The sequence below is a fragment of the Rhinolophus sinicus genome, linkage group LG12, assembly GCF_036562045.2.
Source record: "Rhinolophus sinicus isolate RSC01 linkage group LG12, ASM3656204v1, whole genome shotgun sequence".
In the NCBI taxonomy this organism is placed as follows: domain Eukaryota; kingdom Metazoa; phylum Chordata; class Mammalia; order Chiroptera; family Rhinolophidae; genus Rhinolophus; species Rhinolophus sinicus.
Window position 1 is genome coordinate 6,223,320 of NC_133761.1, and position 27,812 is coordinate 6,251,131.

A 27,812-nucleotide genomic window follows, 5' to 3' on the forward strand; every position below is an offset into this window, starting at 1 on the left:
AACCTACCTCTAGGCACGTTGGGATGAACAGGTCTTTTGGAGATGGGTTTCCTTGGGCCCCAGCTTGTTTCCAACTGGAAAGCAGCCCACTGGCTCGAGACTTCTCACAGGTGGTGGGGCCTGTGGCAGAGAGAGGGGAGCTCTTAACAGGCTGCGTGGGTCCGAGAGAGAGCGGGAGCCCAGGCTGGCCCGAGGGTCAGAGCTGTGCATTGGGTGGACGGAAGTGCCCTGCACAGAGAGCTGGGAGCTCAGAGGAGAAGCTGAGGTTCAGGGACAATGACCCCTGGGGATGTATCATCTTTGGGCATTAAATGGGCAGTGATGACAGGAGTCCGAACCTCAGGACAGAGGCTGGGTTCTAAGGAACAGATATGAGGTGGTTGTTGAAACGACAGAATTGGATGAAACTGCCAAGGGATCAGGTATGTGGGGGGCGCCCAGGGCTCCTTCCCCATCTCACCTGCCTCTCTCAATCGGAGAAACTAGGAACACAAATTAGGAAGAGCCAGGTCAGTAAGGGTGTCCCAGGCTGGGGACCTGGGAGACGTGGTTTGGCTGCACTCGGGGACTGGCCCAGTGAGCCTCCTGCGGTTGGGTACCAATAGCTGGCACCACCAGCCCTAAGTGCCCACCACCGGGGTCAGGTGGGAGAGTTCTGCGGGCTTCACTTACACTGGGGGCCCTGGGGGGAGCGGGCCGTGAGTGAGGCCGGGACGTAGTCACCCATCCCGTCCACGCACCAGCAGTGCCCTAGAAAAGAGCCACAGGCCAGAAGGTCAGAAGCGCACAGGGCACTTGCCCCTGGATGTCCCCAAAACATGCCTTCTTTACATTCATAGCAGTGCCTGGAAGGTCTCCCATTTGTACCCCCGCCCAACACTGTCCACAATCACAGGCCTCAGCACCCCCATTTCCCCACAAACGCCCACCTGACCTTCAGACTAGCAGAAGGTCATTGTTCCCATTGTACAGATGAGATAACCAGAGGCCAGAGAAACTAAGGAATTTGCCATCGGCTACCAAGAGGGTCTTAGAGCCCAGCTCACTTGCTCCCTGTGTGGGGCTCTTTCCTCTAAATGAAAAGGAAGGGGTCACTCGTCCTCCTGAGGGCACCCGTCCCCGCTCACCAGTCCTGGCATGGCACTGCACGGGCTCCCAGCTTCCAAATGCATCACATTGGGGCACGTAGGGGCCTGACCGCAGCAGGGCAGATGCCGGTGAAGAATCTCCCCGGGGGCGGCTCTGATAGAAGTCAAAGGCTGGAGTCGGGAAAGAGAGGAGCAGAGATGTGAGCACCTGACCTGGAAAAGCCCCGAAAGTGTAGGCTCTGCCACCGAGAGGAGCCAGGTACGTCTCTGCTCCAACACGAGGAGGCCTTATCTATGCCACAAACATTTCCATCCAAAACAAGACAGAGGCTTCTCGAGCAGTGGGTGGGCACGTGCCAGATTGTCCTATGAAAACAAAAATGTCGGCTGAAGTTTTAAGGACTCTCTCGAGTCCTCTTTCAGTAACTTTCACATGCAGTTGCTTAGGTCAACGCAGTGTGCTCAGCGTGAGATCACAGTAATAATAGATGCATTTATTGAACACTTACTATGTGCCAGGCACAATCTAAGTACATGTTTTAATGAACTGAATCCTCACCACAGCCCTCTAAGAGAGGTGACATTATCCCATTGAATGGGTGAGAAAACCGAGGCACAGGAGAACCGAGCAGCTCCCCCAAGGTCTCAGCGGAGCAGTGGAGGGAAGCACTTTGAGCACACAGCCAGTCTCCTGCTTTCCTGCCAAACCCTTACAATCGGGCCCTTGGCCCCCTTTGGAGTTCTGTTCTCAGCAGCGTCTTCTCTTATCTTCACAACAGCTCCATGAAGTTGGCATTTTCAGCCCCACGTGAGGACCAGTGAGGGAGGCTAAGTGATCAGTGGATGGTCGCCCTGGTGCTGGAACTGTACACCGTCCCCAGCTCTCGGGGTCCCCTGCCCCGCTGGCTTTCCCCCACAGCACTGTCCACCATGATGTACCAGGTATTGTGCTTCCTGATTTCCCTTAGGTTTGTCTCTTCCAAGCTCGCATTAGGCCTTCAGTACATGGACTTATTGTTTCTGTCCCTAGAGTGGTGCCTGCCCCATAGTGCAGACATACAAGAAATTTTTGTTGAGTGAAAACTGAAAAGGAAGAAATGCATGCACGAGCAGATGGGGGAAGTAGTCAGGACACATGCCAGCTGGTCTGCGTCTCACGGCTCTCCCTCCCCAGTCTGATTTGCCTTCATCTCCATCCTCCTTCCAGGAAGCCATGATTTGTCTCCGGGCCCTTTCTCAAGTCCTACGTCCAACCTCCTTTCCACTCCTGCTGGTGCTTGTGGGGCAGGCGATACAGCCACAGGGTCCCCCCAGGGACCTGGAGGAGAACAGCCACACAGGGAGGGCCCAGGGGACAGTGGCCTGCCACACATCTGGGCCGTTCTCCCAATTTGCCTCTTCTCAGAGATGGGCAGCACCGCTCCCGAAAGGGGGCTCGCAGTCCTCAGTGCATGACCCATAGGACCTATCTGAAGAGACCAGGCCACACGCTGGTGCAGAGGGCAGGACTCGGGAGTCTTATAAGCTACCACCTGAGTCCTGGCACAGCACCTCTTGGCCGTGTGACCATGAGTAAGTTGCCACCCTCTCTGGACCTGAGTTTCCTCACCTGTGAAATGGGTCCAATACTTAACAGGGCTAAGTGTGATACTTATATCAAAAGATCTTAAGCACCAAGTTCACACCAGGCACAGCTATGCACCCTCTCCCTCACCCGAGGACACCGCTACCACGTTCTGTTGGCCAAAGACGCTTGGTGGCCCTCAGTCTCTTCTCAGTCCCCAGACTCTCCAGGGCCTGGAGGGCTGCACACAAACAGCCTCCCCTCCTCTGTAACTGTAGGGACGCCCTTCTCATCTTGACCAATTCAGGGGAAAAGCAACCCTGCTGCTTCTCTACAGACACTTCCTCTTTCCTCTAGAGCATCAGATGTGAAAAAATCAGAGCAGGCGGCTAGATGGAGGAGAACTTCCGTAGCTCGACTTCTGAAGAAAATGACACCATCGCCATTCATGCCACGAATAAATCTCTGTGGCACCAACAACTTCCTGTCCCCTTCCTCTACACTTCCCTCCGTGACCAAAGTGGTCACAGCTCCCGGGGCATAAGCCTTCTCCTCTCTTGGATTATTTCAAATCCTGTCCACGCATAGAATGTGAAACAACTGGTTTTTTGCCCAAAGCAGAAATCCCCAAGCCTCTGAGGAACAGAGAAAGGAAGTGTCTGGGCACGTGGGCGGGGGGGGGGGGGGTGTTGGAGACGGAAGAGAGAAAAAGAAGGGAGGAAAGCAGAAGGAAGATGGTTAAGCAACATTTACGGGGCTCCTGCGACTGCCAGACACTGCGCCAGGCACTGGATATAAGGATGAATAAGACATGGTGCCCTGTCCTCCCAAAGAGGCGACCGGTGAGGAAGGGAGGAAACAGAGACGGTACTTGGGAGAGTCTTGCCTCCTGTGGGGTTAGGAGAACAAAGGCCACTGAGACCCATCCAAGGTGGCTGCAGACATCCCAGGAACGGGAACGCAGGGAGCTCTGGCCTGCGGGACTGGGTACTCTGTCTTGGCTCAGATGTTGTGACTGCTTTGCTGTTTGTGACCCAAACCCAGAAAACTTCAGGCAGGAAATCAGCTGAGCTAATTTGACAAGGGATGGTGAAGCTGGGTAGGCTTGGAGACGTGAATCTTTTGTTCCTGCCACGTGGGTGTGGGGTCAGTGAGAGAGCTGGGAAGGGCACGGACCCTCTGGCCAGACCAGGCTTCAGGCAGTGGAAGAAGCCCTGGAAGGGGCTCTGGGACGAGACAGACCTGGGGATCAGCTGTGCAGGGGACAGAGGCTCAAGGGCCAGACCAGGCAGCCTGTCCAGGGCCCGCGCCTTATGAATTGGATGAGCTGGGGTGTGTGACATAACCTCAGTTTCCACATTTGAAAAGAATCACAGATGGTGATTACAGCCTTGCTCTCCTGGTAATGAACTCCGCATACTAAGTGCCTGGCCGGGGGTAAGTTTCAAGTAAGGTTGAGCTGTTAGGGGTGAGAGCATGGTGGGTTCTCAGCATATCTCTGTCACAGGCAAGTGACAAGTCGTGCCTTTTGGAGTCACTGCCAGGATTAGATGAGTTCACATATGCAAGGAGCCTGAAACCGCGTACTTTCTCAGTAATGAGGGTTCCTCTCCTTTCCTCCCTGGGGGTGTTTCCAAATCCTTGGCCATGGAAAGAAGCTTCAGAACAGGCTGTGAGGGGAGTAGGACCCTGTGGGGCTGGAGCCCCTCTCCTTTTAACAAGAATGTTTGGCTTCATGGGGGGGGGGGGGCTGCAGGTGCCAAATGTGGAGACCCCCCCCCCGCCCCCGTGGCTCTGCTGGAGGGTTTGGGAGCATCTTGGACAGGCGTGCACATGCCAGCATGGGCTGGTGTCGCCAAATCACTTTGCCTTTTCTTCCCCCAAAACCCATTGGCCTGGGGGAAACCAGGGCGGCAAAGTCCTAAAGATACTGCAGAGCAACCAACTCAAGCCTCTACTGCCCCAGACAGACAGAACGAGACAGCGGAAGGGCATGGCACTCACTAGACTGAGCTGCCAAACGAATGGCGTAATCGCTCCCGCTCAGAAACTTCTCTGAGAAAGTCTCCCGGGACGGGGAGCGTGGAGGAAGGGCGAGCTCCTCATTGGTCAGCCGGATGCCCTTGGCCGCTAGGAAACTCTCTCCCAGAGGGAACCAAGAACTGTTGGAAGCCAAGACAATCTCTTCTGTTTCCTGAATGAACTGCAGAACACGGCGCTTCACCTCCTCACAGGAGCCTGGGCCTAAGGAACAAAGACATCACAGGCGGCTTCAGCACCAAGACAGCTCCTTCGGACCCCTCTGAAGTGTGCGCACGCGCACACACACACACACACACACGCACACACACACACACGCGCGTGCACACACACACACACACACACACACGCACGCGCACACACATACACACACAGATGCACACACACACACACACACACACACACACACTCACACACTTCTAGCTCAGCTGTTTCCTTCTCATCAGCTCTTTCCACAACCTGGAATGTTCTGTTTTGTTTCTATAGTTTCGTTCAATCGCCATTTATGGAGGACCTGCTCTGTAAGATTAGTAATAGCTAATGTCTATTCCACCCCCGGCGCTGTACCAAGCACGTTTACTCCGTCTAATTTAATCTGTGCAACAGCCAACATCTGAGTGTTGACTTTGAGGGTCAGCCCATTTCTAGACCTTGACATTTTCATGAAGAATCCTTGGGTCTCTAGGCCATTCAAAATGCCCAGGGTATTATGACCGCTCTCATCACACGTTCCTGTTACTACACATCCTGAAAACCCACTGAGTGCTGCCGCCTAAACTTCAGCTAAGGTCAAAATAGTCTGATTGATTTTAACATTATCCGGAAAGGTTGGGGCAAAGTTGACCGTTGCAAAGAATGAACGGAGAGATTTCACTGGACTTGCACAGCTGTAATACTACCTGTAAGACCAGCAACTACTGGCTGGAGACATTCTGATGTGATACAGTACTGAATGTGACTGGTTGTTGTCTGAAACGGCCAGCATGGCTATTTGGTAATAAAGCATTTTAATTCCAAACAGAGTCAACCTCATTCTGTTTAAGCCGTTCTTAGAAGCCCACTTGCCACAAAGCTGAGCTTACAGACCTCCTGCAGCAGCTCTCCAGTTAGTCCTCTAACTAAACCCCCTCAAGTAAATTAAAGGCACTTTGAGGGCAGAAGCTCGTCCCGAGGCCCTGAGCACCTCGCAGTACCCTTGTAAGTTAGCAAGACCACCATAATACGTGTCAGTTGATCAAATGGTGCCCTGACCTCGGAGAGATTGCTAAAGCATCAGCCATAGAGGGCAACAGCCAGGCCATATTCACTTTTCAGCCTTTATCGGACCTAAGATAATGCTTTATACACAGAAGACATTCAGTTAAAATTTGAGGTGCTGATTGAAATCATTATATGAAACTTTAAAAACGAACTACATTAACTTTGCCAACCCCTGAGTGTGCGGACGTGGGGAAATTGCTTCCCTTCTATGAGCCTCGGTGGTGTGAACAGAATGTTTCTGTCCCCCCAAAGTGTATGTGTTGAAGCCCTAACCCCCAATGTCATGGTATTTAGAGGTGGGACCTTTGGGAGCTGACCAAGTTTAGATGAGGTCATGCAAGTGGGGTGCTCATGATGGGATTAGAGTCTTTATAAAAAGATGAAGAGACCAGAGTTCCTTCTCTCTCTGCCATGTGAATACACGGCAAGAAAGCAGTCAGCCGTGAGCCAGGAAAATGTGTCTCACCAGGAACCAAATCTGTCAGCATCCTGACCTTGGACTTCCACCCTCCAGAACTGTGAGAAATAACTGTCTGTGGGTTAAGCCACCCTGCCTCTGGTATTCTGTGAGAGCAGCCCGAGCTGACATGCATTCAGTTTCCTCAACTATATGTTGAAGGGATGTACCTGGCCATGTATAAACTCAAGTCTAGCTTTGACACTAAAGACCCAACAGATATCTTATTTTCAAAAGCATGAATTCAGTTCTTCACGTGGTTTAACTCACATGCTAGGAGCTTGTGTGGCTCAGTCCGGGTTCCTTCCAGTTCTTGACCAGCTCCATCCACACACCAGCAGGTCCGAAGGTCAAAGTGTGCCAAAGGAGTGCTGAAGTCTGAGTAGGGCCCTGGGTATCGGCCGAGCTGGCCACTTAGGATCTGCCAAAAGAGGTAGGGCTCCAGGAGGGTGCTCTCTCCAGGCTGGGTCCGGTTCCCTTCCAACACTGCCTGTGGGACCTCTTGGAGAGAAGAATAGCTTGCCAACCCAGGGAAGATGCCTTGTTGGCCAGCCTCATACAGACTTTGAATAAAGAGACGGAAGCTTCCAGAAGCTGCTTCTCTATAGCTCATGATCTTCCCTAGCAGCTCATCAAGGGTCATCTCCTGGCCACCGTTGTTCTGAGCCCTCCATCGTTCATACAATTCGAAGGCCTGCTCAGGGGGCCCGTCGCACTGCATGCGACTCCACTGCCCGCTGGCACTGCACTGTGGGATGTAGACACTGGAGAGAGTGGGCGGCATGCTGGAATTGGAGACCAGGGACCGTACTGCCCTGAGGAAGGCTTGCTCGGCCTGTAACTGACAGGGTGTGGGGCCTGCGGAGAAACAATAAGCAAGTGTGTCAGGTTCAGGAGTTTAATGAGCACAGAAGATCAAGATGGAAGCTCGTGAGTGTCCAAGCTCTATATAAAACCTTCTACAGCCAGAGATCCGATCACGTCTACACAGAGAGAAACCCCATCACTACATGGGCACCAGAGACCAGCTGTGGCCAGCACCACAGACATGTTTGTGGCAATGCCTTAAGGACAACTAAATCTCCCTAGTTGTTCATTTAAATGGATGACATCATCAAGATTTTTCTGGGCAACTTTTAAATTAACCGGCAAATTTTTTCCATGAACAGAAATGTGGGCTTAAGCTATGACGGAGTTGTTTTATTTTTTCTGTACTGTAGTGTGTCAGGGCTCTGAGAGAGAATCAGAGATTGTAGACTGAATGTCCAACAGACTTACATTGCTTGGGTTCTCCAGGCACACTTCGAGTCCCAGGGATAGCCTGCCCCTCAGAGTCAATACAGTAGCACTCGGAGTTGAAGCACTGGATAGGCAGGAAATGCCCCTCGCTGGTACAAGAAGGGACAAACAGACTGGATCCCGCTGGCTGGCTGGCCGACAGGCTCTGCATCTGAGCCCTTTGCTTTTCACACTCTGTGGGGCACCTTGGTCGTCCACCTCTAACCCTTGAGCCAGAAATTTCTTGGCCGCGGGAGTCCATACACCAGCACTCTCCAGCAAAGCACTGGACATCCTCATAGCTTCCTTCTTCCGTGCATGATGGGACAAAAAGGCTGCCAGCTGCCTGCTCACAGCCCTGCAAGCTGAGCACCACTTCCATCACGTCACCTAAATCCCTCGCTATATCTTCTGGCACAGAGATAGCATGTTGCAAGAAGAGAAGGAATTCTGGAAGCTCCAGGAGTGAAGCAAGGGATTTCAGGGCATTTTGGTTCTCTTGTAAGTTGACTTTGAAGCCAAAGCTGCCCACAATTGGCTTATTCATAGCACCACCCTTCTTAGTAGCTCCAGGGGTTTCCACAGCAGGACCCGAATCCGATCCCTCTGACAGGGGCTTGGCTAGATCTACGAGTCCCCCTCCATTCTGGAAGCCTGGGAGACCAACTTGCTGGAAAAACTGACTGAAGTTAAATGTGCCTTTTGTGCCAAGGGCTCCAGACAAGTTAAATTGGGCAACATTCACCAAAAATTTCCCTCCAAAGAGGTTTTGCTGGAGTCGCGTTGGGTTGGTGGTAAACTGAAGGGCAAGACGAGCCAGCTCTCGGGAGGGAAAAATCATTCGGACGGCTTCTTTGAGGAGACTCTCGGAGGCTGAAAACTGTTGATCTTGCCCGTCTACCATTGGGCGGAGAATCCCCGAGTCCACAAAGAGCTCCTTGAGCGAGGGTGGGCAGGACGTGGCCAATCTGGCTGCTCGCTGAGAGACCTGTCTCTCCGCCAAAGCCAAGAACCAGTTGTGCTGGCTGAAGTAGCCTGAGGGCCCAAAGTGCAGTCTGGACAGGGCCCGCCGCCTCTCTGAGGTGCAGGGATGGTCTTCAGCTGCACAAGACAGAGCAAACAGGAAAAATGGTTTTAATCCCAAAAGCAATCCTGAGACAGGCTCTTAGATCTGTCTGGTAGGAAGAGGTCAAAAAAATTCAGTCCAGGACACCTACATTTATTTTGTACCTCTTTCTTCTCTGTATCCTTTTATTTTTAGCTTTCGCTCTGAACCATGTCCCAGAGGCCATTTTGGGGAGGGAGTATTCCAGTTGACATGACTTCCTCTCCTAGCTTCCACTAGTGGCACCCCCTTTCTAAGGCGAGGCTCACAGACACTGGTCCACACACACATGCACCAACAGTACTGGGTTGAAAGATGTCTCCCTCCCTCCCTCCTCCTTTCCCATTATCCATGTCCACCTGGAACCTCAGAATGTGACCTTATTTGGACATAGGGTCTTTGCAGATGTCATTAGGTAAGGTGAGGTCATCGTGGATTAGGAGGGACCCTAAAAATAATGACTGGTGTGTCCTAATTAGAAGGCCATGTGCAGACAGGGAGAGACAAGAGGAAGAAGGCCATGTGAGGATGGGGACAGAGACTGGAGTGAGGTAGCACCAAGCCAGGGGACACCAAGGAAGCAAGGAAAGGCCTTTCCCTGGAATCTTCCGAGAGAGCGCAGCCCTGCTGACACCTTCCTTTCAGATTTCCAGCCTCCAGAACTATGAGAGAATACATGTCTGTTGTTTGAAGCTCCCCAGTTTGTGGTAATTGGTTACAGCAGCCCGAGGCAACTAATATACCAACGAATGCCTGGTTTTGTAATGAAATGTTGTTTTCCAGCATTTGCTTCCTGGAATTCTTAATGGACTTTAATGCTTCATTATATGCTCTTCGTCTGGCTGCCTAATTCTTCCTTGCGGGTAGTCTTGTCTCAGCTAACTAGTTTATAGTCTCTCTGAGGATAAGAACCATACTTCAAATGCTATTAGTATTTCCTATAATAAACGTTTTCCTGTGTTGTGATATATAATATTATACTACACTATAGGAAAGCTGGTATTTCCTATAACACAATGAAGTCCAGTTGGCACACAAACTTAGCACATTCTTCTAGGCGTCTGGTCCTTTCCTTGAAATTACTAATTAAACAGTGAGAGCTCAGTGAGCTCCATGCATGGTCAGGTCACTCTACCTGAATATCCCAGGTTGACTGCAATCACATTAAGAAAAAAGAGTTTGAAGTCAAATTCCAGTGTCTCAGTGACACAGATGAAAAGTAAATAAGCTCTATTTTCCTCCATAAAACCAAAAATACTCCAGGTGTTCAACCACCCACCACCCCAACTTTTTAAAATCATTCTTTCCCCTCAGTTCACACAGATACCAAAAAGGAAATCGGCCAATTTTCCTCCGCAACCAGGCAACAGAGAAAAGAGCTGGACCATGTGGTCAGAGGGAGAAAAAAGATTGGCAACATCAGAACACGCAACACAACCTCCAGGGAGGCCCTGGCTTCCTTTCATGGATATTACAGGAAGGTATGGAAGAAATACAGTTTACTGCCTTGCTTAGTCTCTTTCCAGGTGAAAAGAGAGTGTTACCGAGGCAAAAAATTCCATTCGTATGGAGTGTTACCGAGGCAAAAAATTCACACATTGGTTCCATGTGGCATTTTGTTTCCATGGAAACAGGACTGCTACACCAGAGAGAAAAAGTTAAAATATATGATCCACGCATTTGGTAGCACTCTTGGCTTTCATTTGGAAAACGGTAGTTCATTTCCACTTGGAAGTTGGAGGGCACAAGAGTCTCTAGGTTTTAACAGAACTAAAATGTAATTGCAAATACCTTCAAGGCAGAACTTCAAATTTTCCTTTTTCTACCTCCTCACACTTAGCAGAGGGAAAACTACCAGACACCATGCAAAATGTTAAGTTGTAGAAATCAAACGATTTAACAGGAATTGTCGAATAAACATTAAGACACGTTGATGTTGAGGCTGGAAAGGGACCCGCGGTCCTTCACTGTTTCCAGTCTTGCCCAGTGCAGCCCGCTCACCCAAGTGAGAGCCGACACGTGCCCCTGGATTCCAGCCTCCAGCATCTCGTGGGTAAGACGGGATGGAGTCTTGCTCGAATGCCTAGGGACATTTCTTAAGTCCACACCGTTCTCCCCAGCCCACTGCTTCTATCTTAGCGTTGGCCCCCCCTTAGTACTGGGTTCAATAGGGTCTCCCCAAAATTCATGGCCTTGCTGGAACCTCAGAATGTGACCTTATTTGGAAACAGGGTCATCATAGGTGAGATTAGTTAAGACAAAGTCTCAGTAGAGTGGGCTCTTAACCCCACATAACAGGTGTCATTATAAGAAGAGAGACTCAGAGGCAGACACAGAGGGAAGACAGCCTTGTGACAACAGAGGCAGAGTTTGCAGTGATGCTGACACAAGCCAAGGAACGCCAAAGACTGTCAGCAAGTGCCACGAACTAGGAAGAGGCCAGGAAGGATTCTCCCCTAGAGCCTTCAGAGGGAACATGGACCTGCTGACACCTTGATTTCGGACTTCTAGGCTCCAGAACCGTGAGGGACTATACTGCCGCTATTCTAAGCCACTCACTTCGTGGCAATTTGTTACGGCGGCCCCAGGAAAGTAATCTAGTCCTTGAATCTGTCTTCGGGACATTGAAATGATCTAATTGGCCCCACGGCCTCCAGTCTAATGCTGCTTTCACTCCCTCCTCCAAAATTCTCAAGTGACCTTTCTTATACCCACTACTTGCCAGCTTAAATCCATCAACACCTTCACCTGACCTCCAGCCCCCCACCCCCGCAAGCTTTTGCTCTGATATGAAAGACCTCACTGTCTTATCCCTGCCTTTCCCCCAGTCTTAAAGTTCAAAGCCCCACCCTAATCACGCTCCAACAATTTTTTCTCCATTCTTCTTGCAGATTCAGTGGCCATTAGGATAACAATGCCTATTACTTACGTACTTATGATTTTGCTTCTCCTGCTCTCTCTATAGAGAACACCTCTCCTATCATCCTCCTTCAGGAAACATCTTTATTTTAGGAGACTAATCAAGTGTCACCTTTTCCATGAAGCCTTCCTGAATGTCTCCTTTTCATATACACTGCAAGATAGAATTGACCCTAACTTGCTTTGCGTTCTTTTAATTACCAGTACACACTTCTCTCATGGCACATCTAAACTTAATTCTCGTTCCTTTTTCTTTACCTGTGAGACCCTTTAAGCTCCCTGAGGAAGAAGCTATGTCTGACGCGGGACAAGAAACGTGTTAGAAGTTATGACAATAAATGGGTCTTCTGTCATGTTGAGCTTGAAGGGCCTGTGGGACAGTGGAATTAACAGGTTCTGGAGTGGTTGGTCTAGAGAAACAGTTAAAGTAATGACAAGACCGAAAAAGGAAGCCCTTGAGAGGAAACCCACCACAAGATGGCGGCTCCCCTTGCCGCCGAGTCCCATGGACCTCCTTTCCTTGGGCATCCACACACCAGCACGGCCCTTCCCTCTGGCACTGCACTGCCTGGTAGTCTCCATTTCGGCGGCAGCTGGGAATGTAGGGGTGACCAAACTTGGTCGCTGTAAACCGCTCCACTTCACATTTTGTGGGGCCTAGGAGAAATCCATGCATAAAAGAGAAGACAGCATATAAACAACCCTTGATGTGTTTACAGTACGCGTTCTGCTTGCTGTTAAAATTTTTAAAAATCCCCACATGCCCTTTGGTGGAACAGCCATGGAGACTGCAGCAACTTTAAAACCCAAGTGGTTTCCTCCTGGCAGAAGCATGCACATCCATGGTCGGCTTATTACTTACACCGGAATCTTCCAGAAACGACTAATTGAACTGCTAGGAACCGTCTCTGCAATATCCGGTACAGGGTGGTTTCAGTGAAGGTGGAAGCAAGGTCCAGGCCAGCAAAAATGGTGTCGTAAATTTCATCGAGTAATAGCTCCAAACCTAAGCAAAGGCAGCAAGCGTTTCAAGGGGTGGGTTCATTCCAAAAGGAAGTCCCGATCTTGCCAGAGCCTTCACCGGCAGCATTATGCATTGGGTCTGAAGAAGACCTGAATGGTTTCCTAAGTCAGGGCCATGGTGATGACAGTGCAAGCTGTTCACAGCAGCAAGGAGCTGAGAGTGAGAGGAGACTGAAATCCACCCGTGTCCCCCTTGCCAAGCTCACCCGCCCAGAGGGGGGTGCCTGTTCCTGGTGGGCATGAAAGCACCACCATGTGGGCCAGCAGAAGCTGTGCTCCAAGTAGCATAGATGAAAGTTTGCTAACCAAGCTCTCCTCAATGCCCACGGCAGCCTGGCAGGGGGGCGGGAAGTCACTGCTATTTCTGCTTTGCAGGTAAGAAGCCTGAAGTTCTCAGGCCTGGTGAATGCCACTCCCTCCCCTCACACTGCCGGAGGTGTACTCACCTGTCTCTGCCAGTTCCCGCCCTTGACTGTCAGCACAGTGACAATAGCCAGACACCTCGGGGAACCTGCTTCGGAACGCACTGAACGTCCTGAATGCATCTGGAAACCTACAAGAGAAGGAGATTTATGGTCTCCATTTCATAAAAAGGCAAGTCATCGCAAGCTCTTCCTGTAGAAGTAAATAAATATGGCCTGATCTCATTTGGGGAAAAGGAATGTCTGGTTTTTTATCTCATGCCATTCACTCCATGGTTCCTGCGGTAAATTTCGTTTCTAAATTGGTTTTACCTGACCCGAGCTTTGCTGGCCCTGTTATAATAAAGCTGTGCTTCCCTGTCCTCTGCTGATTAGCCATTTTCCTCATTCATGGCATTTGACTGATTTATACCCAAACGTGTGTCGCATAGGATCAGGCAGAAAACAAGCAATGGACAGCACATTAACTCGTTTCTGTACTATAATGTAACTCTAGAGACGGAAGGCCAAGTTTGCTTTACAAACATATGGTACGTTGTAGATGATCTCATTTGGGAGATCAAACAACTTCAGAGCCTTTTACAACATTTCAAGAGCTTGAAAAGGAGCCAGATTCCCCCATAGGAAATTCTTGAGAATGACATTTCCCAGTTCCATAGTTGAAAAAAAAGAAAAGAAAAAGAAAACCACAAAATCAATATGACATCACTAACAAGGGCTGCACAATCCTTTTCGTACGTTAAGGAAAAGTACATATAACGCATGTCTGACCTGGCAATTGCTGTAAGGCGCTAATTGGCTGGGTTCCTCATCCTGGAAGAGGCAATTAAGGTGATGTCAAGCCAGATTAAGGAGTTGTTCCCATGTGCAATGATTTAGCAACCAGAGAGGAACTTTCCATCTTTATAGAATATTGAGAGATTGTATCTGTGCCCTATAAAGCTGGTGGTACATGTGAATCAAGCTTAATGTCTGGAGATCCATCCCCACATGATGAGTTAGCAGAAGCAGCAGCTCTGAGCACAGAGGTGGAATCTAGTTTAGCAAACTCTTGAAAACAATCTGAGTGTATAACCTTAGGAAAATTAAGAACTACATTATGGTAAATGCCCTTAGTGGATGTGTACATAGCATTATGTAAAAAGGACAAAATGTAAAATGGCCTGTCCACACATGGCAATTACTACAATGGAAATGAACCAATATAAGAAGGTGATGTATTATGCAGGAACGGCTCAGAGCCTAAATGTGGGGGTGTAAGGAGCATTCGCTAATTTGAATTGAAATGAATATGCAAAACAATGCAAAGCAAAGTGCTATAGAATTATGGATTTTCTTTCCTTGTCGTTGGTCTATTATTATGTGTATGTGAGCTAAATAAAAAAGAATGTCATGGCAAGTGAGTTATGCATAATAGAAACTGAAAACTCGCTTTGCCCAGTTGCTACTGATTGAAGGTTCATTAACTGGAACCTGGGATAATTCAGTCCTAGAAGGGCTAATAATAGTATAATGAGCACTTCCATTTATTGAGCACTACTTTGTAAAAGACAATCTGCAAAATGTTTAACACACATTGACTTGTTTAGCCCACTGCATGCTCCTCAAAGGCAGGTGGTGTTTTTTTCATCCCCACTTTAGAGGTTAAGGAGATAAAGTATGTTGGCTACCATCTTGAAATAATGGTTCAAACCCAGGCCTCGTGCAGCACACGATAACTACCTCTGCCAACAGTATTCTTCCATGTGCATTTGGTTGTACTTGGTTTCTGCCCCATATCCTGAAAGGCACGTGACTCTGTTCTGTCCTGACACTCTTTCCTGCATGCCTGGCACCCCGCTTTTCCTGGCATCTAATGGATGTTGAAGACATACATGCTGGATGAATGTATTCAAGGGTCACCTGGTTGGCTCAAGGTTCTGAAACCCATTTCAGCATAAGGCACAGGATGTTGAAATCACTTTAGTCCCATGTTCTGCCGATTCAACCCAAAGGCCCAATTCAACGTCCTGTCCCGGGGCCCATGAGACCAACAGGGTCTCTGAGCCTTCTTCCTCCCGTCACCTTCAGGTGGAGCACTTCTCTCCAGGTTGCTGGTCTTGTAAGCTTCCCAGGACCTGGACATCCCTGTGCTTTTTGCATGGACCTCACTCTGGAATCATTCTTCTTGCATATTGGAGAACACCGTGGCTTTGGCTAGAGGGAGGGTCCTCCCATCCTCCCAGGAAGACCATCCTAAGGCCAGCTACTGCCACCTGGACTTTCCAGGGCTATTCTCTGCTCACCTGTGGGGCAGACACCTAGCACTGTCATCTTTAAGCCCTCTGTGTACAGTGAACATACTAAGAACCTGGATGGAGCCGGACACATCAGAATTCCAGTCCTGGCCTAACCACATATGATGATCACTATTATTAATAACTCCTAATAAAAATAATAACAGGTGGCATGTCCTGAATGATCAGACACTAGGCCAAGCAAGCTCCATACATGATCTCATTTAACCTTCATGGCAACCCTTAAAAAGCTCCGTTTCACAAATGAGGAAACTGGGGTTCAGAGTGATGAACTGATTGGTTCAAGATCACGGAGCCAGGACCACGGGCCAGATATCCTGAGTCCACTGCCCATGCTCTTTTGACAGCAGCAGCTGGCCTGATGGGGAGGCTACAGTTAAACAGAGCATGGTCCTTAGGGATCCCTGCCCTGCAGTCAACAGTAACTTCAAGTCTGAAATTCCCTCAATTTCCTTTGTTCCCCAAATTCAATGTGATACCATCTGATTTGTGGCTGATTTCTGAAACAATATCACCGTCTATGAATGCCGGACTCCTCCCCCAGTATATCAATGGCACTATGCTGGCTTATTTGCAGCTTCAGCTATTGCCATTGGTGCTTTAATGTCACCCAAGGCATGAGGGCCTCTGCCGTGCTTTCCACTTCCTTCTCATTAGATTCCCAACCCTCCTCTGTCACCCCAAGAAAAACGAAACTACTGAACCTGCACCTAACATCCTGACGAATGGCGGACAGCTCTGGTTCCATCCTAAGACGTGGGTCCGCTGAGTTTGGGACCTGTCCTGCTCTCAAAGGAAGTGAGCCTTGAGTGGGATTCTAAAGCTAAGAATGATGATTTAACGAGGAGAGAATGGAGGAATGGAGACTACGGCCAAGGTCATGAACATGCCGCCCACTTCAAGGTGGGAGAAAGAGGCCCACAGTGCGGGCAGAAGGGAAACCTAACAGGATGGGGTCACAGAGGGAGGCACGGGTCTGGTGGAGCAGGCCAGAACCCAAACATCTCAACCATTGCAACACTGTGCGTGAAAATGTGCCAACTGAGCCTTTCTAAGGCACTGGCCTTAGAAAACCGATGGTCTTGTTGGCCACAGCACATTGTCAAGTCATGTGGTCCTCTGCGGCATGTGGCCTTATCTCCTTTATAAGGGTCTGGGGAACACAGCTCTTTGCCTCCTCAGTAAAAGAAAAAATTGTGTTCCTCTGAGAAACTGGTTTGTTTTTATCTGGTAGAAACCAAATAACTTGGACTGTTCTTCCTTTCTCTGGTTATAGGAAGCTGAGAAAAGTGTGCAGCACCTCACATCTGTTAACACTTTCTCGATTGAATGGTGTGTAGCAATGTTTGCCTTGCTTTATTCTTATTTCCCACCCTTACTTTGCTTCCTCGCGAATTCCTCTATTTTCCACTTCCATCCCGTTCCGGGCATGTCAGAAGAAAGCGGAAAGAGAAAAATCAACACAAAATTTAAAAACTAAAAATAATTTCATCTAGTGAAAACAGATGTTTCCCTTTTGTTGAATAAAAAGCAACATTTGGGGACGGCCGTAGAAGAGCCCTCGAGAAAGAAAATTACAGTGGAAGGGGAAATGATGGCATTGCTGAGTTTACGCTCTGACTGTGCCAAACTAGAGTTGGAGAAATCACAGGTAAGGCTCGGTGGAATAGAAAATGTCAGTCCCAGCCAGAAATCGGGTCCTGCTCATTGGCAGAGTAGCATCCATGGCTCTGGGCTCAGGTAGCTGACACCCCCCCACACACACACTGTAACTCCGCCCACAGAAATGTAACCATCAGTTAATAAATTTAGCATTTTATTTGCTTCTCTCCTGCACTAGAGGGACGCTCCTCAATGCTGGAGCTGTGACCTGTCATGGCGCCTGGTGCCCAGCAGGCCACCGCCGCTCCCTCACAGGACGGTCATCAAATGATCAGTCCACTCGGCCACTCCCATATTTGAGTAATGCTGCCCCTTGGCCACAGGTTAAGATCCAGCTGATCCTTCCCACTGAATTATCTGGAAAGCTTGGGTGGCCAAGGCACTGGAAGTGAGACTGGTTGCTAAGGAACTTTGAGTGAGCATAGTCACTAAGGACAAGGGCCAATTAGGAAATGAGTGAACTCCCTTGTAACTCGGGTCACTGCGGCCTGGGTAACGGCACCAGCTCTCAGCCCCACTACCTACCATGTTTAGCCAGAATACGTTTCCCTAATTGATATTTGGGCAAGGGCCTCTGAAAGACGGGGGAAGAGTCACAAGAACCAGCAAAGCTTACTTCCCATCACAACATAGTTTTGTAAAAGTCACCAGCCAAATAGGTGCCGTGAGCAGCGGCTTTCCTCCCGAGGCAAAAGGCCCACTTCCAATGGGCAGACGCGAGGGCCAAGTTCAAGTGCAAATTATCACCCAACGCATTAAGAGCCCACAACAAGTTGGCACATAGGCTGCCCACAGCTTTCCGGTCTTTCTGTGACCCCATAGACGTAAGTCAACTGCCTGACACCACTTCTCCAGTTGAACTTTCCCCCCAAAGTCCCCTCAGATTCAATACTCCAAAATCAAATTTGTGACTTTTCCTTCCCAGACTCATCCTCTACCATCCTTCTAGAAAGAAGACCTCAGAGTCATCCTGACTCTCCCGCTCCCTCAGCCTGCCTATCTAGTCCTTCACCAAGTTCTGTGGATTTCACCTAGTAAACATTCCTCCAGCCTCATCCCATCTCCCCATCTCCATCACCTGCGCTGGCCCAAGTCATCACCTCTCACCTGGACCAGCACAGCAGCTTCCAAACTCATAGGGTTGCCTCCTAGCACCCACTCTGCTTTCCTCCAGTACCACCCATTATTATCTAAATCCTAGTCCGATAGTTATTAAGATGTAACCCCCACCCCAGACTTAAAATTCTTGGTGCAATACTAGGGACATACTTATATTACAAAATTACTCCTTGCTTATCTGAATTCAAATATAACTGGTCATCCTGTATTTTTTATTTTTTTTAATCTGGCAGCCCTACGTGCTATGTCTAGACTCTCCACGTGGCCTCCACGGCTCCTGTCACTGTGCCCAATAGAGTTGGTGGGCCTGGCATTGCCCAGGTCTGCTTATCAGAAAATTCCTGATTATGGGTAGGCTTCCAGTAACCAACTACCTGACCCTTCCCATGACCTTCCTAAATCAAAATTCGCTCTGAGACATGCTTGCTTACAAAAAGAAAAGATCCCGTTTCAGGAGTAAATTTTTTTGTTTGTCCTAAACAATGGATGCTCAGTCCTGAACTTTTGCATTTAACTCGACTGCCCTCTTGTGGAAGGAGCTGTGAATTGTGCCTCAAGCTGGCACCTTCAAACACGGTGTAAGCATTGATTGTAGGCCTACTGCGTGCAAGACTCTGTGTTGTGCACTGAATCGAGATTGCATGGGATAGTAAAAGGAGCCAGACAGCTCTAACTCCCACTAATTGTGCTTCTTTGGGTAAGTTCCTTAACCTCTATGTTTCAGATTCCTCATTTGTATGCTAGAGACCATAATTATCCCTCCAATTATTTTTGAAAATATTGAGGTGGGTAAAACGATGCCAAATTCCCTGCATGTAGTCAGCACTCAGTTGAACTTGAACTGAGCACTCACTGGTTTGCATCAATGAACATCAGCAAATCAGACTGTTTGGAGATTCTGATGTGCTGCTCACAGGCAGACCATCTCCGGGCCTGGGGAGAAAGATCTCATCCACATTTGCTGAAGCTGGGTGATACAGGAGGACTCCCTACAGATCCTACAGATGTGTAATAATTTACAATGGTCACAGTAGTTTCATAGACGAGATCTCATCAGATCTTTACCATGATCTAACGAGCAGGGCGCTGCCTCCATTTTACAGATGGGGACACTGAGGCTCAGAGAGGGTAAGTGACCAGGTCACTGTGCCAAGCAGTGGCAGAGTCCAAACGAGAGTCGCCATGGCAGATGGTATGGAGTAAGTAATGCAGATGGATGGAGCAGGCAGGACTAATATAGCAACAGGACGTGGAGGGACCCGGAGCACTAGGGGTTGGGGGGCTGGAGGAAGGTGCGCTCAGTCCAGAAAGAACAGTTTAAGGCCAGTTTCTTGGTGCTGTGGGAGAATTCAAACAGCCCCCATCCTTGTTCTTTAGAACCAGGAATTCAGAATTTGGTGTATTAGGTTGAATGTATGAAATTGCTGATGTTCAACTAGTTTTACCTACACAGACAGAAATTTCATAGAATTCAACTTAAAATTCCCCCGTTTTTAAAACATCGTGCAGCTCAAACAAGCCCAGCATATGGGACAGTTGCTATTTCCAGGCTGCTAGCCTGGGAGCCCTCCCGGCACAGACATGAGAAAGAATCCCGTCTGTCTCACAGGGGAGAGAGTGCTTGTTTGGGAGCCACATAAAGCTCAGGTTGCCCAGGAGAATTGCTATCAGTATTCTCAGCCTGATATTCTTACTGATGTTTCCAGTCGCCCCCGCTCTTATCCATGGGGGATACAGTATAAGACCTCCACCCCCTTTCAGGGGATGCCTGAAACCACGGATAGTACTGAATCCTATATATACTATGCTTTTTCCTATGCATGCATACCTACGATAAAGTTTAATTTGCAACTTAGGCACAGTAAGAGGTTAACAACAATAACCAATAATGAAATAGAACAATTATAATGATATACTGTAGTACAAGTTATGTGAATGTGGTCTCTCTCTCAAAATATCTAATTGTACTGTACTCACCTTTAACATAAAGGAAGCACATTCCGGCACCTCTCTGGCATATCCAAACTGCCAGCATCACTACTGTTGTGCTTTGGGGTCATTCTGAAGTAAAATCAGGGTGACGTGAACATAAACACTGCGACACCACGACAGTCCATCGATCTGATCACCAAGACGCCTATTAAGGGACTAACAGGCGGGAGCGTCTACAGTGTGGAGACGCTGGACAAAGGGACGAGTCACGTCCTCAGTGGGACCCAGCGGGACTCGCGAGATAGCCTCACGCTACTCAGAGTGGTGCGCAATTTCAAACTTATAAATTGCTTATTTCTGGAATTTTCCATTTAATATTTCTTGAGTGCAGTTGACCTAGGGTAACTAAAACCACGGAAAGCGAAACTACGGCTAAGAGGGAACTACTGCTGTACTCAGGCCGTTCCAATTCTACTGCGCTGCCCCTAAAATAAGACCCAGCCGGTCCATCAGCTCTAATGCATCTTTTAGGGCAAAAATTAACATAAGGCCTGGCATTATATTATATTATATTATATTATATTATATTATATTATACCCGGTCTTATAGTAAGCTAAGACCGGGTCTTATATTAATTTTTGCTCCAAAACACACATTAGAGCGTATGGTCCAGCTAGGTCTTATTTTGGGGGAAGCAGGGTATCTGAAGTCTTTGTGGCACCCTTTACAATAATGAAGCAGCCATCCGGAATAACCAGGCTACCTGATTATTTGGGCTGAGATCTAGAATGCAGCTCCCTTTTTATACTTGTTTTTAAATCTTTAAACTTAGTCCTAAGTGCATACAAACACACAATTTACAAAAATATATAAGTATGATCATATCCATGCTTTTCACAGGGCAGTCTTTTTCCCTTTTCTGCCGAGTCCCGTCACCCCATTCCCTCTTCCTTCTCCACAGCAACCTGACCACGTGCTTCTGCACATTTTTCTCTGTGCTTACCAGTGCTCTACAGACGCAAGCGTAATCATATATTCATATGTGCACATAAGGGGATCCGTTTCTTGTTTGTTTTCTAAAAATTAAATCATGTTGTGCTCTCTGTACTTTATATCTTATATATGTTCATAATATGCTGCAGAATCCTTTCCCAGTCAACTGGTGTAGTTCTAACGCATTCTGTCTACTGGCTGCGTAAATATGTACGGTGGATACACATTGATTCAGCCATCCCTCGGGTTGCTCACTCACTTTGTTCCCAGTTTTCTGCTACAACAAAAACCGAAGCAGTAGACATCCTTGTACATATGTCTTCACATTCTGGTGTTTTTATTTCCATGGGCTGGCTGGTCCAGAGGGCTCATGTATTTTTCATTCGCGTAGCTGTTGCCAGCTTTCTTTGTTAAAAATGCTGTCACCCTTCAGATGTCCACCAGTGCCAGGTGCTTGTGTGACACGTCACAGCACCCAGCCCCCACGTGCGCACAGGCTATGGCAGGAGAGATAGGAAGGAGGGGCGCCCAGTGATGGGCAAGCCCCAGAGGCGGGCTTCCCTTACCTGTTGTAGTTATGGACCAAGTCGAAAACCATCACGTCGGTGGTGTTGACGAACTTGCACTGGACGGGCAAAAACTCTCCATCTGGAGAACACTGGGGTGGCGACTTGTCGCCCACCCCGTGGAGAAGACGGCGGTTCCTTATTTCACAGCTCCTTGGACCTAAAATTCCCAAGGGAAAATGTTCAAGTCTTAGGTGTGAGTAGGTGCGCGTGCGTCTGCAGTCTGTGGGCATACATTCATGCTGCCCGTGTGACGGTTAGAGACCCAAACAGGGACTAAGGTCTGCAGGAGGAGACGTGCAAGGGCTCATGGAAATCCCGTTTCTGCTTCCTTCTCTCATCCAGTGAATAATGATCACGTGCCGTGTGGAAGTAGGTGAAGTGGTCAAACCCTCCTTAAGCACTTTCATTCCTGCACTGCGGGCCAGGTTCTCTGCCTTTGGCGGGGAGACCTGACCGTTTTGGTGGGAGTGTGGAAGGCAGCACAGTGGGTGGGTGAGACTTACATCGCCTGGGCCTCCCCTGCTGCCGCGTCCCGTACACCTCCATCCCTTCGGTGTCCACACACCAGCACTGCTCCCGCCGCACGTCACACTGCACTGGCGTGTAGCTCCCCGAATCCTGGCACTGAGGGAGGTAGGCGGCGGCTGTGTTGTTGATGTAGGTGCTCAGCAAGACTTCCTGCTTCTGCAGCTGGCAGAAGGACAGACCTAAGGGCACGAAGAGCGGTGTCACAGCGGGGCTGCAGGGACAGCTTCGGGGTGTCAGCCCGGGAGGACTTGAGCTCCCTGCCTAGTGGGGGGGGGGAAGGAGGTCCTTCCCACAGCTGAGGGGGAACCACCAGGCCACGCGTGGATGCTCAGTGAGCTGGGGGCAGGCTCAGGCGCAGCATCCCGACGGCCCACATTTATTCCAGGTTTCCTTCCAGTACCCTGCAGACTGAATCAGACAAGAGCAGGCTCCCCTGGCCCCCATCTGTCACCCAGACACCATGCCGCTCTGGTGCTTCAGCTGTGGGTGTGAATGGAGTACAGGCCTAGCTTTTGACAGAGCTCATCTGAATCCAAATGTCCCTATGTGCTCACTGTGTGACCTTGGGGAAGTCGCTTCACCACTCTGTGCCTCGCTTGGTTTATCCATAGAACCTAATACAAAGGCCTTCTTCGGGTGCGTGAGGATTAGTTACGTTAATATTTCTGCCCCTGTTGAATGCCTACTATGTGTCTGGTGTTTTACCCGTGAGGCAGAGCCTATATTCCTGCTGCACACTCAGTGAGGGTGTGTGCCCTGGCTGGGTCACTCCATCAGGGTGCTGGGAGCCAGCCTGCTCCCCGAGCCATGCACGCTGGCTGCGAAAACCAATGCCCAAAACAGAGCTTTTCCCCGGTAAAGGGCAGCTTGGTTCTAGGCTCAATTTCACTGTTCAAGGTGACCAGTTTACGCTGACCTTGGTTTTAGGCTTAACTCTGACATGCTTTAAGTGGGGACTACATTTCTTTGCTCATCACAATAATTAATCTTAACAGGAAACTTTTCACCTATGTCTCAAATTTGAGAAACACCTTAGATGAGAAAACACTGCGCCACTTCCTGGTTCAGAGGCCCCTGAGGTCTGCTTGCCATGGTTCAGTCAGCACCAGGCCAGCTCCCCGGCACTAAGGAGGGGAGGGGGGAACTCCATAGCTATTTGCTGAACAAGTGACTTGACTCTCCCATTTCATTTTCACAGCAGTCCTATGGGAAATAGGACCTCTGGTGCAGGACTGTTGCCCTAAGTCAGAGGAAGACAGAAACTCAGAACGACACTTGGCCGGTCACACTCCAAGCCCAGTGCTCTTTGCCGATGTGAGTGGTCCTAGCAAGAGCCCCCTTCCCATGGGACGCCCCCTTTGACCCCCTTTCACACTTACAGGCCATGGGTCGCCCAGGCTGCCTGCTGCCAGGCACTTCCCTGCCGTCGGCACCCACACACCAGCAGGAGCGGCCATCGTTCTGGCACTGGACAGTCCTGAGGGCAGAAGAGACATGGCACATGGATGCCGTTATGGGCTCCCGAAGCCACAACCCCGGTTACCTTTCTTGTGCCTTTCCACTGTTCCAAGTTTTCATTCAGTAAATTCGGGAGAGATTGGAGTGGAGGGGGCAAGTGACTTGGGAAAGGAAAAGCTCTCCTTTTCCATCTGGCTAACCCGGGCAGCGCCTCCCTCACTCCCCAGCTTTCCATTCAGCAAGCTCTAACTAAATGTCCCCTGGTTGTGACGCTTCAGCCACATGGAGGCTGCAGAGGGTAAAGGCAGCACCCTCCTTACATGGACCAGGGGTGGGGACACCTCATGGGGGGTCAGGGCCAGCAGAGAGCTGGGCCTTGGTTATGGGTGACACAGGGAAGCACATGCGTAAGGTTCCCCAGGGGATGTGACAACTACACTGAGGCTGGCGGGATGATGAGGGGCAGAGAAGGGAAAAGGGGTTCCAGGCAAAGAGAACAGCCTCCTGAGGAGGAATGGGTGGGCGGCTGCAACTGCAAGTGGCTGGAACAAGGGATGTGGAACAGCTGCATAAATAAGGCCGGTGAAGGTGAGCCGTCCTCCAACCCCCTCTGCCACCCTAGTATTACCAGGGATCCAAGCAGGGACCACACTAGAAGTGTCACTTTGCACTCTGGGGAGGCTGTAAGAGTTTTGTAGGCACAGAAAATGGAGGCAGGGAGGGCTGTTCCCAGAACGCAGTCCTGTCAGGGATCGCCCCTAGTTCAGTGTGACGGGAACAGCCTGGGACGTTACATTGCATCGTGTACAAAGGATCCCTGTGCCTTGGGGTAGGGGCTTGTTTAGATGATCACCCCACCCTCCAGGGAGACTATCCTGGACCTAAGTCCACGATAGGGCAGCCGAAATGCCCCTCCTGGGGAAATCGCAGAACACAGCCCAGCGCTGGACCCAGCAGCCATTGACCTGGCAGTGCCGCCATCGTCTGCTCCCTCCACCTCTGACTCTTCAGGAGGGCAAGAGGAGGAGGGGGAGGTACCACAGCGTGTATCACTTCACCTGCCTCCACCTTTTATCAAAACAATTACGGTGAAAGGTTTGGCAGGACAAGAAGGGAAGTCGTGGAGGCTGGCTGGGGTGAAGCATGGATCGGGGCCCCCTGGGGCACATCACCCAGCGTTGACGGGCCTAGGGAACCACGACACAAGGTGGACACCCTCCAAATGACAGTGGCCACATCTCAGTCCATGGAGAGGCGTGAAGGGCATAGCAGGGGGCAGAGCTGAGGGGTGGGCTGTGCTTGAAGGCCTCGTGGCCCCGAGCGTCCACATGGCTGGCATAAGCCTTACTGGAAGCTGCCATCTTCTGCGCACTGGGGAACGTAGTCTGCTCGCTTCAGAAAGGCGTTTTCCCTCTGCACCTCGCAGGGACGAAGAGGCTGGGCATCCACCTGGTATTCTACAAAAAGGGAGCGACTCATCAGAGTGTGGACTGGATCCCAGTAAGCAAGATGGGCTCCCTTAAGCCCAGATGCTCTTCTGGGTCTTACGTGCAGCGTCACGGCTGACCATTATGTTCACAATTTTCCGAGTGTGACATTAGCTCCTTTAGTCCTCGACACTCCGCTGGGGCAGGGGCGGTATCTCTATTGCACCCATGTGGCTCTAAGACAGGGACAGTGAAAGTCACCTCTCGAGGTCACACTGCTGGCCAGATGATTCAACATAAACTCTTGGGCTGCTCGTTTCTACATGCCGAGGCTGAGTTAGGTCAGAACACCACAGAGGAGGTTCTAGAATTTATCAAAGCACTCCCTGCAGACAGTACCTTCCTGGCACATTGTAGGAATGCAAATTAATTAGCACCTCCCACCTGTCTTATTTCCCATTAAGAAGGCATGAAACATGCAAGGGCTTACTCAGAAATCACAACCACAGGAAGATTGAATTAACTTAGATTTATCCAAAGTCACACAGTAAGTGTCTGAGCCGTGGTCTATTTCACTCCATAGGTAGATTTGGTATTTGCACTACCTGCTGACTATTCAAATACTTTGCATAAATGACCTATGAGTTGAGATACCTAAGGGAATAATATAAAACAATATCAATGTCAAAAATTTGCTAATAGGGTGAGATGGGTGAGTTCGAATTAAATTAGGAAGATCTGGTTTCCCATTGCATGTCTACCAACCACTGGCTCTGTGACTTAGACAGTTCAGTCCACCTCTCTGAACCTGTCTCTTCCTCTGTAAAGGAAAGGGCAAATAACCCACCTCTGGACACGGTAGGGATTTCATGAGATCCTAAATATTCAAAGGCCCCGGCAGAGAGGCCGCTGACTTGGGAGCTCTGGCCTGAGAGCCCCTTCCTCCCCGTCCCCTGGCCTCTGGCTGAAAACTCACCAAAGATGTTGGCTGACACCAAGCAAGCTGAGGCCAACAGACCGAAGACCCACAGGCCCAGGGCCATTTCTGGGCCCTTCTGGGGATGGAGGGCAGAAGTGACTGCCTGCCCGGGGGCTCTGGCCAGGGAGCTTTTATAGAGCGGCTGTGCCCACTCCTCTACTCATGGGCACTCAGTGAAGCAGCACCGCCGTTTTCTCTGCTGGTCACAAGGCGTTCCTCCGCTGCGTCTGCTCCCTCTGAGGACACTCGTGTGGCCAGTGGGGGATGCAAAGCTTGCTGAGGATTTGGGGGAGCCGAACTGGGTAGGGCGGCTTCAAAATTCATCTTGACACGGGAAAGCCAAAGCTTCGTGGTTTTGTGGGTAACAGGCTCAGGGCCACTGGAAGAAAAGCAATCCGTCCTCCTTTCCTCTCTCATTTCTTCCTTCCTTCATCCCTCCCTTCTTCCTTCTACAAATATGTATTTCAGAGACCAACAGTAGCAGACATATGCTAGGCAATGAGAGTTTGGCAGAAAACAAAACAGGTGACATCATTAATATAGAATGTAAGAATTGTAATGAGGAAAGCCAGACACACAGACACACACACACACACACACACACACACACACACACACACACTCACGTGCATATCTATCCTCCGCTCCCCTGTCCAGGACTTCAGATATCGCCAACCTAAAGGGAGCAGGGATTGTGTCTTCCACACAAAGTCTGTCCATCAATGTATTTTCTCTTAGCGAAGCCAGCTTCCTTCCTTCATTCCTGCCCCTGCGTAAGCTGACAAAATCAGCTCATCCCCCTGAGCCCCAGCCTCCTGCTCCAGAAAGCAGAAATAAAAGAAAAAGAATGTGTACCTGCTTGCCAGGGTGGCCATAAGGGAATAAATGAGACACCGATGTGTATGTGCTCAAGAAATGCTAGCGGTTGTTCCTATTGATTTTCTCCTTTGCAAATGACATTGTGCTGGGGAATGACACAGCACAGCACAGAACAGCACAGCCAGGTGAGGGGCTAGCGACAGGGCAGGGAAGGGCAGGGGTGGTAGGCAAGCAGCGAGGACCTCGCTGAGGGTGCGGCACTTGAGAGCAAGGGTGCATGAGAATCTGGAGGGACGGAGGACAGGCTGGGAGGTGGAGTGTGCTGTGCACCGGGGAGAAAAATGAAGGGGACATAACCGCAGAACAGTGGGCTGTACCACGTAATAGGGTTGCTGTGAATAGTACAAGAGGTAACATCGGTCAAGTGCTCAATCAATTCTTGGATATAATAAGTACCCAGCGGTGGTTACTCTCGTCATTTTGGGGTCTGTGATACAAACTACAGAAAGTAAAACTTAACAGTTATTTTAACTGACAGGGTTGGGATTTAAAACAGGTGACAAACCCTTCTCTGCGCATTCTTCCTGGGGAATCAAACATGCCAATGGCTCTAACATCTCTACCTCCAGCTCCAGCACCAGCTCCAGCCCCAGCTCCAGGCCCAGCTCCAGCTCCGGCCAGACTTTCCTGGTCCTCTCTGCTGGACACTCCACAGACATTTCAAAGTTCCAAACTAAACTTCCCAACACTTATCCCAACACTGCACCTTAACATGCTATTGCTGTCTCTCTAATAGCCAGCCTGAGGGCCATCCTGAACCTCTGCCCTCATTGCTCATCAGCCTCCAGATCCTGCCGGCACGCCCTCACTCC

At 49.7% G+C, this 27,812-nt stretch overlaps 1 protein-coding gene across 1 annotated transcript; it reads right to left on the minus strand.

Moving 5' to 3' along the window:
- Nucleotides 1-4,458: 4,458 nt before the first annotated feature.
- LOC141567910 (thyroglobulin-like) lies at nt 4,459-27,659 on the minus strand. Its single transcript, XM_074316919.1, has 12 exons — nt 27,564-27,659; nt 26,119-26,197; nt 25,064-25,172; nt 23,637-23,734; nt 22,233-22,436; nt 21,727-21,886; nt 13,181-13,287; nt 12,574-12,717; nt 12,183-12,368; nt 7,688-8,788; nt 6,680-7,267; nt 4,459-4,896 (listed from the first exon to the last, which is right to left on the minus strand). Exons 1-12 carry the CDS (start codon nt 27,657-27,659, stop codon nt 4,607-4,609), a joined length of 3,162 nt encoding a protein of 1,053 aa, XP_074173020.1. The 3' UTR covers nt 4,459-4,606.
- Between the last annotated feature and the right edge of the window lie 153 nt (nt 27,660-27,812).